The following is a 16,043-nucleotide window of genomic DNA, read 5'->3' on the forward strand; positions in this document are numbered from 1 at the left end:
AAGAGAGAAGGAGAGAGAGGAAGCAAGAGGGGAGAGGGAAGTTGATAGGGAAAGAGAGTGTAAGAGAAAGAAAGGAGAAAGCATATGCAAAGAAGAGTAGGATGACAAAAAGAAGAACGGGGAAAATGAGGTGAGAAAGATAAATAAATAAATAAATAAATAAATAAATAAATAGAAGGGTACAGAGGAGTGAAAACAAAGGTGGAGGGAGAGGAGAGATAGAATAAGAGAACAAGGTCAAGAGATAGGCAGAATACAAATAAATGGAATAGAGAAAGAAAACAACAGAGAGAGTGATGGGGGGAAGAAGACAAAGAAGAATGAGGAGAAGAGAAAGAGAAGAAAAATAGAGAACATGAGAGAGAGAGTCATTTTGGTAAATGTGTTCAATGCAAAGAGATTGTGAAGGGGTGGATCGATACAGTTAGCTATTACTGCGCCGCGTCACATCAAATGAGAATGTATCGTCCAGAGTAGAGGCGCCGACCCCACCGGCCTGGGTGTCTCTAAGGCTGGGGAAAGGGCCTGAAGCTGATGAACTCAAGGCAACTTTTTGAACAATGTTGCTCGGCAATGCTCCTGTTCTGGCACATTCCCGTTGATACTGGACCACATTCTTCTCTTCTGTAGAACTTATTAACTGTATTAAATTATCCATAAACTTAAATTATCATGATCAATCAATCAGAACACAATTAACTGGTTATGTGGTTGCCCAGCAACATTACTCAAAGTTGCCCTGTGTATCATCACCTTTACAAAAGCCACGTACATCCAGGGGCAATAGATCAGTGGACTATGCTTCCAGCACCATACATGCTACCTTTAGTTAGTATTTTTTTCTCTGCTGTAAGAGAAAAGATGGCTCCACAATATATTATCAGCAATTATTTTTTTTCATACCCATACCTAAACATGTTTACAAGTAACCTACCTAACCCTAAAAGAACAGTCAACACAACATCACTGATGGTCAAGTCAAATCAAGTCAAGTCAAGTCAAGTCAAGTCAAGTTTATTTATATAGCACATTTCATACACAGAGGTCATTCAATGTGCTTTACATACACAAAAGCAACAGTAATTGCAAATAAAAGCATAAAAGGGCAATAGTCAAAGAATAGTTTAAAAGGTAAAGATCATAATAAAAAAGAAAAGGTGTGTACTGCTGAAGCATGTCTGATAGGTATTTAGGTCCTGCTACATTTACTGATTTATAAACAAGCAGTAGTGCTTTAAAGTCAATTCTGTGGTGTACTGAAAGCTATAGTAGCGTAGGGACTTAAGAATTGGAGTAATGTGGCCAGTTCTTTTAGTTTTTGTGCGAACCCTAGCTGCTGCATTTTGCATCACCTGAAGCTGTTTGACAGTCTTTTAGGAAGGCCTGTGAAAAGCCCATTGCAGTAATCGACCCTGCTGGAGATACAGTAAATGCATGAATGAGTTTTTTCTAAATCGTGTTTTGACATCAGCATATTTTTTGAGGTGGTAAAAAACTGATTTAGTTATTGCTTTCATGTGGCTGTTGAAATTTAGATCACCGTCAATTAATACACCAATATTTTTAACAGTATCTTTTGCTTTCAACCCTTTTGTGTCAAGGAGAGTGGCAACCCTAAGTCTTTCCTCCTTTTTACCAAATATAATTACTTCAGGTTTTCTTTGTTCAGCTGAAGAAAAGAGACATCCTGTGTCTGTTCTGAGACATCCAATTGTTAATTTGTTCAATACACTGAGAAAAAGATCCTAGGGGACAAAGTCGTTTGGCGACAGAGCTAAGTAAATTTGTGTGTCATCTGCATAGCTATTATATGAAATCAAATTATTTTTGATGATTTGTCCAAGTGGGAGCATATAGAGGTTGAATAATAGTGGCCCTAAGATCGACCCCTGGGGAACACCACAGGTCAAGGACGTTGGAGCTGAGATACAGTTGCCGATGGCTACAAAGAAGCTCCTTTCTTGTAGATATGATTTGAGCCAGTCGATAACTACAGTATGCCTGTAAATCCAACCCAGTGTTCTAGTCTGTGTAGTAAAACATTGTGATCTACAGTGTCAAATGCTGCACTAAGGTCCAGTAGCAGTAGAACTGATGTTTTTACCTGAATCTGCATTGAGGCGTATGCCATTGGAAACCTTAATAAGACCTGTTTCAGTGCTGTGATTTGCCCAAAAACCAGACTGAAAGTTATCAAAATACCCATTTGATGTTGGGAAGATGGTTGATTACATACTACTTTTTCAATAATTTTGTCAATAAAAGGTAGATTGGATATGGGCCTGTAATTGTTTAGCATGGAGGCATCCAGGTTATTCTTCTTGAGAATTGGCATTACAACAGCTGTTTTCAGTGACTTAGTAAAAGTGCCAGACAGCAATGATACATTTACAATGTGAAGGACATCAGTTTTGAAGAAATTGGTAGGCAGAGTGCACTGCATGAAAAGTGTGATTTTCGTCACTATGCGGCACTGTAGATTGTCGTGGAAGTTCAGGTTAACGGCTGTTCACGGTAATTTGCAGGCAACGCCGAAAACTGCCATGAATTGTCAGAAATTGACGTGGGGGAGTTTGCAGGGAATTGCAGGGGGAGTTTTACCCCAGGTGACATTTTTCTAAAAGGTAAGAAAATCTCTGGTACAAATAGATCAGGCTCAGTATAGCCTAATTATAGACTCTTACATTTTAGCTTGAATTGATTTATTTAATTAAAGTATGCTAGATTACTGTGTATGCCATTAGCAATGGCAAATGTTATGTAAAAAAGATACACAAAATAATTTATTTCAAAAATGTGTTTTAATCAGAATCAGCTGGTAAAATGTGAATCAGAATCAGCAAGGTAAAATGTGCATTCCATGCAAACAACATTAGAATCAGAATGAGGGGTCTGCAGAGATCACAGTCTCCTAGAGCTCAACTACTGTGCATAGTGGCATGACTACAGTGACCTTTTCTTTGGTCTTACTTAAATGCACAGAGGATGTATTAACCACACATCTCCAAGCGATGCGCTCAACTGGCAGAAATGATGCTGGGTATGACGTGTCTGTTCCCTGCAAGCCCCAAACTTCTATTGGCTTTCCATAAAAATGTCTGTCCGGATGGGGATGAAGCCAGGAAACTTGTGCAATAACATGTTTAAATGCAGTACCCTTTGACACAACATTAACAACTATAAACTGCTTTATAATGGCTGGTCGTAGTTCTGCTAGAGGGTCAAGGATGGGTTCCTCAAAACTGTTAGTGTTTCCACACCACTTAGCATATACATATGCTGACCTTTCTGCTCTAGATCCATCGATTGAGTAAGTTACATTCATATATGTTAGCCGTTTGCATGTCATGGCAAAACAGTCAACATCAGTGACACAAGGGTACATCTGATGATACATTGTCCGGATTGGCTCAAGCCAATCCAAACTTTTCTCATCTGTTGTTCCTCGTTGGTGGAACACACTGCCAGTTCCTACAAGGGCAGGGACATACATCCTTTTCCACTTTCAAAAAACTCCTGAAGACCCAGCTCTTTAGAGAACATCTACTCTCATAGCAACACTTACAACAAGTCTTACTGATCCTAGCACTCACCAGCCGTTTTAAAATGACAAGTAACTGTTAAAAACAGCACTCACCGACGCACTTATTCTTACTGTACTCTAATGTTTCGAATTGTTTCGAGTTTCGAATTGTGAGATTTGCACAGAAAGGAGGCGTGGATGGGGTTTTGAACTTCTCTGTATCTCCATTTCACCCACTGAACTATCGTTATTCATCTATGACAAGGTAAACTCGGTTTTGCATTCTATGACCCCTTTAAACTGTCCTAAAATTGTGAGAATTGTTCTAAAACTTACTGTTTACCATGTTGTTAGTCGCTTTGGTTAAAAAGCGTCAGCCAAATGTAATGTAATGTAATGTAATGTAATGTAACATTGTCAACATTGCATGTCTGTCAGACACATCCAAGAATGTCTGGTGGAATGGAGACAGAGGCACCACTGTACAGTTTTCTAAGAAAAGTCGTTCTGCTGACACCAAAACACTGTGCTTCACATAAAGCATATCAGCTGTGTACATATATATATATATATATATATATATATATATACATTATTATTGGGGATCTGCCAACCAATCACGAGTGATTTTACTTGTTTGAAAGTTGTGGTTTCATCCAATACTGAGTAAGGATATTCAAGCCAGGCCTGGCCAGCCGCGGTTTCGCTGCATTCATATGCTAATTAGGGCCATTAGCACTCTGAAAGCTCTCCACATACGTCATTGTCCGGTTCCGACAATTTGTGGCACAGACAAACGGCGACAAGCGCGGGTTGCAAATTGTCGTCAACTACCGAAAATGAGGGAGATCTCCGGTCCTTTACGGGGACGAAAATCACACTTTTCATGCAGTGGTGTCTAAGCCACATGTGGAAGAGCTGAGATTCTGTACCGTTTTTTCAAGTGTTTCGTAGTCTATCAAGCTGAACTCTGACATCAAGTTAAGAGTACATTTTGAGAAGTCCCAGCACACAGACACACAGACACACACACACACACACACACACACAGACACACACACAGACACACACACACACAGACACATATACACTCACACACACACACTTCTTTAAAGAAAAACTAATATTTCATGTTTGATATTACAGTTTTTCTCGATTGCTTTTACCTGCTTAAGTAAACTAGAACCCACTTGGTCTTCATGACTACTTTCTTTGCACAGCAGAAGTCATCTCTTGCGAATGTGTTCACACATTTTCATTGGGTTCACACATTTCTCACACCCTTTTGCAAAACAGTTAACACAGGTATCATTCAAAAGCCCCAAACTCTATTGGTTTTCCCATGCTAAACAAAAGGAAAACATCTTTTCACAGGTGGTATAGATTCCTTGCATAAGTCTGAATCTCTGATACACCTTTGTGAATCCTTTGCACAATTCTTCAATCAGCAATCATTCATTATACATAAGAGATGTCTGTTCTGTGTTGCTATTTGCAAGTATGGATCTAATGCACATTTAGACAAAGTACTGTATTGCCTATTTGGTGGAGAAAACAGTACAAAAGGTGTTTACTGTAGGTCTATTTCGATGAAAAATGACAAGTTGTAGTTCAATGAAATTTACTGTATCTTGCTAGGTATTTACTGTATGTCTTACATGTCAATGGCAGTTACATCTTGGGAGGAATGAATAAATTCTTTTTTTATTCAGTACATTTTGTCTTTTCACAATTTTTTTCTGATAGGCCAACCAGAAAAGTGAGAAAGTAAAGGAACAGACATAGCAAAAATGCTCATTTTGAGAACTAGATTTTGCATTTTGTTGTCCAGTGTGTAATGATTGATTAAAGAATGTTTTTTAATTGGCAACAAGTTGTAGTGTTTGAAGGCAAGATTGGCTTTTGCTGCATGTTTTAAGTGTTTTGAGAGAATAGCAGCCTTTTGCAAGCAAAATGTGTCATTTTGTCCAGAGTGCTTTTGTTCAGACATGGGTGTTAACTGTTTTGAGAGTGTGATTTCAGAGTTGACACAGGTATCAAAACGATCGAGAAAAACTGTAAAACACAACTGCATGATCTTGTCCACTGGGGAAATCAGTGGTTGACACATGAGCGCACAGGCACCCAATGAGTTAGATTTCCACTCAAGAAGCTCCACAGAGAGTACTGGGTAGATTTAGCTTCAGCAAGCAGCTTGTTCTTAGAGAAAAAACACATATTGAGCTCTGTTCTAGAATCTTTGATTCAAAGTAAGCACATGTGGTTCACTGTCAGCCTGGCATGGGTCAGCATGGGGGAAAGCTAATATCAATACACATGCACTCGCAGATGCAGAGACACACACACACGCATGAAAGCACACACACACACACGCACACACACACGCACACTCTCACACACGCACACTCTCTCACACACACACGCACACACACACACACACACACACACACACACACACACACACACACACACACACACACACACACACACACTCTCTCTCTCTCACACACACACACACACACACACACACACACACACACACACACACACACACACACACACACACACTCTCTCTCTCTCTCTCACACACACACACACACACACACAAACACACACACACACACACACACACACACACACTCTCTCTCTCTCTCTCACACACACACACACACACACACACACACACACACACACACACACACACACACACAGTAGCTACCACTGCTGTATTTGGGTAGGTACAGTAGGGACTCCTAATACACTTTTCTTTTTTCTTTTCTTTTTTGGTTTGGGCTACTTTTGCCCTTTACTGTAACGAGAGCAGAAGAGACTACGACCTCTACTATGACCTCTGTATGACCTCTTCTATGACCTCTGCTATCATAATATTTACATGTGAAGAGCTATGACTTCTGAACACTTTTATGGTGGACTACAGGTACACACTGATGCTGTAAGAAGGAGCTAGCTGATCCTGAAGTAGCTACATAACTGGAGTGTGGCCGGTTTTACGTGAAAGTTGTACGTGTGATTATGAATACGTGCGCGTGTGTGCATGCGCGTCTGTGCGTGACTGTGTGTGTGTGTGTGTGTGTGTGTGTGCGTGTGTTAGGGCTACACAATTATCGCAATTGCAATCGTAATCATAATATAAACCAAACAAATTAGCTAATGGCAAAAGCTACAAATAATCCTGCACAGTTAATTTTGGCACATTTCTGATTTTTATATTAATTTCATTTATATTTATTTGGGTGTGCGTAGTGCGTCAGGAACACAAATTCTGATTGGTGAGCTTCACGGTCGGTTGGGGGTACTGTGCTTCTTGTGCACTGGGTGTGCTTACCAATCAGGGGTGGCACAAATTAAAGACACATTTGGAACACTGAACAGAATAAATTCATTTACATTCAAAAATCATATCGCAAATCGCAACACAATATCTGTCAGAAAAATCACGATTAGATATTTTCCCCAAATTGTGCAGCCCTAGTGTGTGTCTGTGTGTGTGTGTGTGTGTGTGTGTGTGTGTGTGTGTGTGTGTGTGTGTACGCGCACCTGCACATCTGTGTGCCTTTTTAATTGGGAGTCATTCTACTTAAGGGTAAGTATAGGTGTGGGTGTATATGTGTGATATTACTGGTGGGCTGAGCTTTTTAAAGCTGAGTGTGTGTGTGTGTGTGTGTGTGTGTGTGTGTGTGTGTGTGTGTGTGTGTGTGTGTGTGTGTGTGTGTGTGTCTGTGTGTGTGTGTGTCTGTGTCTGTGTGTGTGTGTGTGTTGTTGTTGTTGTTATTAGGGAGCCATTCTGTTTAATTGCCTATAAAGAAGTGATGAATGGAGCAGAGGGGATATTTACAGTGGATTTAATAGGACACACTTCACACACACTTCACACACACTTCACGCACACGCACACGCACACACACACACACAAACACACATACTGTACACACACACACACACACACACACACACACACACCCTAGTATATGCATAATGTGCATAGGAACTTGTAAATGCAGCAGCTCAGATAAGTATTGGTATGGATGTAACTGTGCTTGCTTGTTTGTGTGTGTGTGTGTGTGTGTGTGTGTGTGTGTGTCCCAGCTGACTAGTCCCATGAAATTAAAACTGGTTGTTTACAGCCACAACAAGGCGTGTGAGTTATAGACAAATTCAAAAGCATCTGCTTCCCTTAAATAGAGGCCATAACCTGAATTGTACTCTTTTAATAAGACACATGACTCCAGCTAAAAATAAACTACAGGAGGTGGGACTCTGCCTTATATTCTCTATCCCTGTGCCTCACACACACACACACACACACACACACACACACACACACACACACACACACACACACACACACACACACACACACACACACACACACACACACACACACACACACAAGCAACCACATGTAAGCCAGGAAAAAACGAAAATGAATACAGTTACATCCATACCAATACTTATCTGGGCTGCTGCATTTACAAGTTCCTATGCACATTATGCACATACTATGGTGTGTGTGTGTGTGTGTGTGTGTGTGTGTGTGTGTGTGTGTGTGTGTATGTATATACAGTATATACATATACACACACACACACACACACACACACACACACACAAACACAGTCTTTGTCATACACACATGCACACAAACACATACATACTTGTTGATGAGGACAACATCAGGGAGCCATACTTTTCCGGAAGCTACACGTAGCACTTTGATATTATCATAGCCCTTGGGATCCCAACGTAATCGATGATCGGTCCACTCCTAAAGAGTCACAAAGCAACAATGGGTGTAAAAAAGTTGTGCATATAATGTGTTTTTTGTATGCATGCGTCTACATGTGTGTGTGTGTGTGTGTGTGTGTGTGTGTGTGTGTGAGTGGATAACCCCATACCCCCATGATGTATTGGGATAAGCCCATACATCAGTCCAATATATAGACAAACACACACACACACACACACACACACACACACACACACACACACACACACACACACACACACACACACCTCAGGATAACCACTGTATCAGTTCGACACAGCCTGTGCTGGTGCTCCAGCACTGAAATCAGAAGTAAAGCCAGTTTATAATCTCATCAAATTACTTCACATTTTCCCTACTTCGCCATTAATTATCGGAGGGTGCAATATCTCAGCCAGTCCGTCCATGAATAACACCCACTGCATTTGCATAATTTTTCATTTTGCATAAATTGGGCCAAATTACGCAGAGTGTTTCTGAAAACCACTGAATAATGTGAGCTCCAAATATACGTTGCCATTTCAGCTTGCTAAGCCGCACCGAGACAGAAAACACGAACACAAACACACACACAAACAAACACATACACACAAACACACACACGCGCACACACACACACACACACACACTCTCACCCACAAACTCACACACAAACACACACGCACACACGGGTACACACACACGCACACATGCATTTCAGTTTGCTAAGCCAACATGAGACAAAACACACACATGCACTAACCCACCCACACACACACACACACACACACACACACATTGGAGAGCTGAACTCAAGGTTAGTGCTGACTAGGAGACCAAGGAACTCTGTAATTACAATCAACTAAGTACTGTACATGATTTGGTATTTTAATATAGCCACCAGTGATTACAGAATATACACTAAAAGCTGTTGCACAGTGTTGTCATTATCATTTTCTTTTTTTGTACTCAGTAAACCTTCTCTCAGCTTCAGTAAACAATGTAGACTTTCTGGAATGCCATCCAGTATGCAGTACGTGTTGCTAGCATAACAAAAAGTTGCACATGCCAAAGAGAGGGTGATGGGAGTCAAATCAGACACAAATGTTTTGTATGTGTGTATCAAGACTTATGTGTGTATCAAGAAATGTTTTGTAACTGTAAACATGGCATTACTTATAAACAGGAAATTGTCAATATTACAAATATGCACTACATTTGCAAATCTGTTCTACAGGTATGGATCTGTTTTACAGATACAACAGCTACATCCTACAGTTACACATATTTTACCATTACAAATATATATTATATAATATTATACATTCACATATATTATACAATATTATACACACAATGCTCTACATAACTAGCAGAGTGGCTGTACAATGTGGGACATAGTGACCAACAGTATCCTGCCTTAGTCTTCCCTTAAAGGGAATCTTAAGGTAGTGATGGGTTTCTGGGTTTTCCCAGAAGGAAAGCACATAATGGTAACTTACCAAGTTCATGATGACAATGGTGTTCATCTCCTCATCTTTCATGTTCTGTATAACACACACACACACACACACACACACACACACACACACACACACACACACACACACACACACACACAGAAAGACACAGTAATGAGGAAAGTGCAGAGGTCTTTGTACTGTACATACCACTAAACATTACCAGGTTAAAATAACATAATAATTCTGTTTGTGATATTCATTCATATTTGCAAAAGTTTAACACCAGTGCAAAATGTCATTATTTTTTGTCTGCTTCTCTGTATAGTATGTGAGCAGAGAATGCTTGGTACTTATACATACATACTAATCAATATCAGTTTGTATCCATATATATTGTGCAGGAATAATAGCATGTGACAGAGGACATGAATATGCTGGCTTTGGGTCTTAATCAGAAATTAGGTCAGGTCATATTTATGTGTTACACTAGCCAGAGAGAAAGCAACACAGTCTCTACTAATAATCCAATTTGCAAAATACTATTAATTGTGTACCCAATATACATATACCATAATTTCCCAACTATTAGCCAAGGTTTACACATTGATTTTGCAAAATTTCTTCAGCTATGAGGTTAATACACGGGAGCAGTTAATATGGTAATATGTTTATTTTTTAAAAAAATGTAACTTGCATAAAACACTGTCCTGCGGTTTATACACAATGCAGTTAATATACAGGAAACGACTATAGCTGGAATACTGTCCGAAGCATTGTTCTGTTCAAAGCAATTTACCCGTGAATTAAAAATGATTACACAGATTAGGGTTTAGTTTCTGTTACTTGCACTGAGAGCTATTCATGTTTATCTGTAAAACAAGAACCTTGTGCTCTTGCTCACACTAGACATCTGTGATTCCAACACATTTTGGAACACATTTACATGTTACAAATGGCAGGCTGTCAAGTACATTCATTCTGTTTATGTTGACTTAGCAGATGGTTTTACAAAGCGATTTACAACAATACTAAATTAAAACAACAATAATCTATTCCCAAAGGAGTGATTACGTAAGGCCTTTGTCACTCAAATTAGAGGCATGCAAATGCCAACAACACAGATGCAAACCTTATAAAACTGTATCTGATGATCCTGTAAGCAAACACCACTACACATCTATCTGATGAGGTGGCATCAGGAATCTCAAGTGGGTAAGTGGGGGCAGACTGGACTGGAATGCAACAGGTGACACAGGCTTCGAGATGACAGTGGGGGGATTTGCGAGCCATTTTTAGAAAGCTACTCTCATGCAGATGCAATGGAATGGGAATGTGACTGGAATTGGGTTTTCTTATGTATGGAACGGTGAATGTGTGTGTGTGTGTGTGTGTGTGTGTGTGTGTGTGTGTGTGTGTGTGTGTGTGTGTGTGTGTGTGAGAGAGAGAGAGAGACTGTATGTGTGTGGGCGGTTGTGACTTTATGCATTGGTGTGAGAGTATGAGTTTTTTTGTATGTGCATTTCTAAGTATATGTATGTACAATTTTGCACTTATGTGTGTGTACGTGTGTGTGTGTATGTGTGCATGTATGTGTGTGTATGTGCATGTGTCTGTATGCACATGTGTGTGTGTGTGTGTGTGTGTGTGTGTGTGTGTGTGTGTGTGTGTATGAGTGTGTGTGGGTGTGGGTGTGTGTGTGTGTGTATGTGTGTGTGTGTGTATGTGTACAGTATGTGTATATGTATGTTTATGTGTGTGTATGTGTGTAGTGAAAAGAGAGTTGGGGCTGAGCACCGAGTGATTGTTTAAGCAGGGCACTGCCATGCCTGGCTATTTAAAACCAGTTTAGGAATGCGAGCGGAACAGCTGCCTAAGTCCCCCAGTTCCAGCAGAGAGATGACGTCCGGCTTTGGGTGAAACAAAGGGGACCGTCCTTTAAAACAAATCCTCACTGCAAATGCACTGCAGTGTAGAGGTTGAGGTTAGGATGAGTAGAGTGGTGAATAGTTTGAACATTAGGCATGCGGAACCTGACTTGGTGACGGAACACTGAATGGATCTGATTTCAAAAGGGTTCCGCTTCCGATTCCAGAATGTTGGCAGACTAGAGCCCATGTGACTTCCTCTGTAATGTAGACGTGACCTTGATTGGGGTTTAGTGTTAGTTGTGTGTGTGTGTGTGTGTGTGTGTGTGTGTGTGTTTATGTGTGTCTGTGTGTGCAAGCATATAAGTGTATGTGCATTAGTTACTTGGGACTTAAAGTAGAGTGACAGGAATACTTTGACCTGGTGCGAGTCTCTGTCTGTGTGTGTGTGTGTGTGTGTGTGTGTGTGTGTTCATGTGTGTGTGTGTGTGTGTGTGTTCATGTGTGTGTGTGTGTGTGTGTGTGTGTGTGTGTGTGTGTGTGTGTGTGTGTGTAGGAGAGAGTGGAAAGTGACACTACCATACTAATTTCAGATGTGTATTCCTGGCGTATACAGCACATCCGGTAAATTTAATGAAGCGTCCCTGCCTCCCAGCTTGACTCTGAGTCACATGTAAAGTCAACAGTCAGTGAGCAAGCGCCTTCCTGCCCAGAACTATCAGAAAATGAAGGAGGGCAGCAGAAGCTACTAAACTGCCAGACACATTAGAAAACACCAGAAGGTCTGAACAAGAGTAATTTGGAGAAACATAATTTACAAGAGATAGCAAGTCACACAGAATTTAGAAAGTCACAGTTTCTTTTACATTTCATGAGGATACCTAGAGGATAGCTATTGCTCTGAATTCAGAAAACAAAGTAAAGCTCACTCAGAGGAAATTATTCAATTATTATATTTCATTAAAAAGTTTATTGAGAGTCACTATAAGTACTTGGCATGTGAATGTACCACCAACAGTGTTAAATGCATATATGTGTAACTCAGTATGTGTGTGTGTGTGTGTGTGTGTGTGTGTGTGTGTGTGTGCTGGGCTCATACCAAGGCAACGAATGACGCTAGAACCATGCCCACCCGAACCACCACCTTCTGGTCAGGTCGCTCCGCTGGCCGCACCTTAAGGTTGTATCCCGTAAAGAGCTGCTTCATCAGGTTATTCTCCCCCTCGGTAGCCCCTGTTGGAGGAACACAGTTCATGTCTCCTTACTTGTGCTTCTTGCTAATGATTATCTAATGCAACAGCTTGCATCAACATGACATGTTTTGTTATTGTAGGCAAATAAAGATGGTTGCCTTTTCGATTTCGTTTTGATAGTAGGTTATGTGATCAGGGGAAGGCCAGATGAACACACTTCACCATTGGTCTGAAAAGGCTATGCAATACAGTATGTTGTTGTTTTTGGTCCATCACCGAAAATCTCCTTGCCAATCTTAAAGAATTGCCTTCCATTGCTTTACTGCACACCCGTTGTCTCAAAAAAGCCCAGAACATTATAAAGGACACCCACCATCCCGGTCACTGCCTGTTTGAACTGTTGCCTTCAGGCAGGCAGGGATAAATTACTGCACGGGCCTACCGGGCCCAGGCCCAGGGGCCCAAGGGGTCAGGGGGCCCTGAAGCCCAAGCCTTTGCATGGAATCATTGCCTCAATATCAACAAATCAGGATGTAGGCTATGAATCTGATTGAATTTAGTATTGGCCATCGCCAAAATGTACCAGAATACAGGAAATCACATCAAACAAATGAAACATTTTCTGGGGGAGGACCCCCAAACCCCCCCCTCCCACATATACAACAATTAGTAGGGGGCCCTTAATACATCTGGGCCCAGGGGCCCGAAAGTTCATAATCCGCCCATGCAGGCAGGTATCCTCAGACGATACAGATCAATTAACGCAAGGACAAATACACTCAAACACAGTTTTTATCCAACTGCAATAACCTCAATTCTGCAAAAATAATGTGCAACATAGAATCTGATATCAAATGGATCAATGCAACGACATAAAGTATGCATGTCTGAAGATGTTGTAAGTTCATACTGTTTTTATGCAATGACTGTGTGTTCATACTGTTTTTATGCAATGACTGGGTGTGTATGACGTGTGTGTGTTTATGTATGCTGCTAATGCTGTTGTATGTTTCTTTTTATTTTATTTTATTTTTTTGACACTAGTGCTTCAATTATATTTTTATAGACTCTATGATGCACTGATTGGAGAACACTTTAAATTTTATTGTAGGCTACCTGTGACTGACAATAAAGACCTTTCTATTCTATTCTATACACCTACAGGTAGTAATACCTGGTTACACATTTCCATCATGGTTGAATCATAACCATGGTAAGATTTCTGTTTAGGCCCTGGGCATCACACTTAGAGAAAGTTCATGTGGTAGTCATGTAGTACATGTTAATCTATCTGGCAGCTATAACTCAAACACTTTGAATGAGGTCCACAACGTCAGTCAGTTCGGAGAGCTTTGGTTCACAGAAGTGGGTGGAATGAGGCCTTGACTGTGCAGAGAAGGGTGCTACAACATTTACGCCATTATTCTCCTGTCTGGGTAACGGATATTTTTATGCATAACTCCTGTTTTTCAGCTTCCGGAAGGTTAAGAGCATTTATAACCGGCAGGTCTGGCGGTGTCGCATTTATCAAGTCTCACCACGCAGCGGCCCTCCGGGATCCCAGCTCTGACAAGAACAAATGACAGCGATCACCTCGCGCGCCACCTCCATTAGCAACGACTCGAACAGCCGGTAACGGCGCGTCAACATTTCAGGTGGCTTCTTCCCTTTGGACTAACCGAGGTTAGGTGCCAACTAAAGTGGAAATGTGTGCCTCCTATGCTTTGTGCCTTAAACTCTTTACTTCTAAGAAAAGGGTAATGTGCAAACCAAGACTGACTAAATTAATGTTTTCAAAATAACCAATGTTGAAAGGTAGCCTACTGTAGGCCTACCTAAAGGTATGCATGTCGCTTCTTCCTGTTAAGAATTCTCCCAACATGGTAAACTAAATGAGGCCTTACGGAGATGCGCCATCTGCTGTGGTTGCACCGGAGTTCTCCCGTAGTCTCCCCACAAGAAGTTACAAGTAATTACTGTCATTAACCTTTCACTGACGTTTTTAAATTACCTCCGCGTTCCGACGTGCGAAGTAGCTGCTCTGTTTTTGTCACTGTTTCTAGGGGCTTTTAAAAAGAGCAAAACATGTATACTACACTGTTCCAAACATGCATTTTGGAATGTAAGAGTATGCTACCACAACTTAAATGACTTAGGAATGACACATATTCCATCCTCGTTCTGACACTAACGCAAGAGTCGAAACACTCCGTTAATAAAGTTTAACTTGTCGTTTTTAAACAGTCCATGGTATTGGATAAATTGTCAATGTCCTACTGAAACTGTTAGCAAGGCAAGACTAGGCTACAGTTCGGTTGTGAACTTTGTAGACAACTTACCTCCAAGACAACACAGACCATACAAGAAGCAAACGACGAGGAATACATCCGACGCCTTCATGGCGACCCACAAATATATCGATTTGGCTCCACAAAAACGTGTATTGTCCCGCTGTGTGTTAAAGCTTATAGTATTGTTTTGAGTCAAATGGTGTGCTACCGATCATCCGCGAGAGGCCACGGCTCCTACTGTGCGCTCGGGTTACAGGCTTTCGGGTGGACAGATGGATAGAGGTCGGCGCGCGCCTCGCGCAGACAGGACAAATGTCTGCCGTCAGCTGCGGAAATAATATCACAACTTTTATGTGGAAAACATAGAGCTCGTTTTTATTCCTGAGACAAAAAGATACAACCATCGTCACTTCTAACAGACAGTGGTTTGCCTTAATTATGAACCTTAGCAGTCTAAACGCTGTTTGATTAAGTTAGGGATGTATGAATGGGCACAGAATCAGATAGCGTCAGAGTTTTCCTCGCTGTAAATTTCGAGTATTTGTTGAGAATTTCTCATGTGGCGTTATCATCAGACACCAGTCAATACGAGGCAGGACGTTGTCTGAAAATGAGCAAGATTGTGAATAGCCTATATAAATGGCAATGTATTGAAACAAGTAATTCAGCCTGTTTATTACTTGAATATGTCTATTCTTGCTTGAATGGCCTATCAAATTTTCATTTGACACCAATTTGGATGCTCTATGTTTTGACATTATTTAGCAGTTGTACCTCTGCCTAATTCAGATGTGTAGGTCTATTAATTAACTTGAATTAATTTACTAAATTGTGCACTCATTTCTCTAAATTGTGCTCACATTTTATTTGTTTTAAAATAGATGCACAATTTAGTAAAACGCAGCACACAAATAAATAAAATGAGTGCACTACTATAGTAAAA

At 40.7% G+C, this 16,043-nt stretch overlaps 1 protein-coding gene across 1 annotated transcript in view; it reads right to left on the reverse strand.

The window, feature by feature from the left end:
* The window catches only part of chrnb1 (cholinergic receptor, nicotinic, beta 1 (muscle)), a 36,044-nt gene extending 20,694 nt beyond the window's left edge, over positions 1–15,350 (reverse strand). Inside the window, exons 1-4 of the mRNA XM_042069911.1 lie at positions 15,149–15,350; positions 12,716–12,849; positions 9,791–9,835; positions 8,200–8,309 (exon numbers count right to left, since the gene is read on the reverse strand). Coding sequence (XP_041925845.1) covers positions 8,200–8,309; positions 9,791–9,835; positions 12,716–12,849; positions 15,149–15,209 — 350 coding nt within the window. The 5' untranslated portion in view covers positions 15,210–15,350. The remainder of the gene's footprint in view (positions 1–8,199; positions 8,310–9,790; positions 9,836–12,715; positions 12,850–15,148) is intronic.
* Between the last annotated feature and the right edge of the window lie 693 nt (positions 15,351–16,043).

The sequence above is a fragment of the Alosa sapidissima genome, chromosome 18 (genome assembly GCF_018492685.1).
Source record: "Alosa sapidissima isolate fAloSap1 chromosome 18, fAloSap1.pri, whole genome shotgun sequence".
Lineage (NCBI taxonomy): Eukaryota > Metazoa > Chordata > Actinopteri > Clupeiformes > Clupeidae > Alosa > Alosa sapidissima.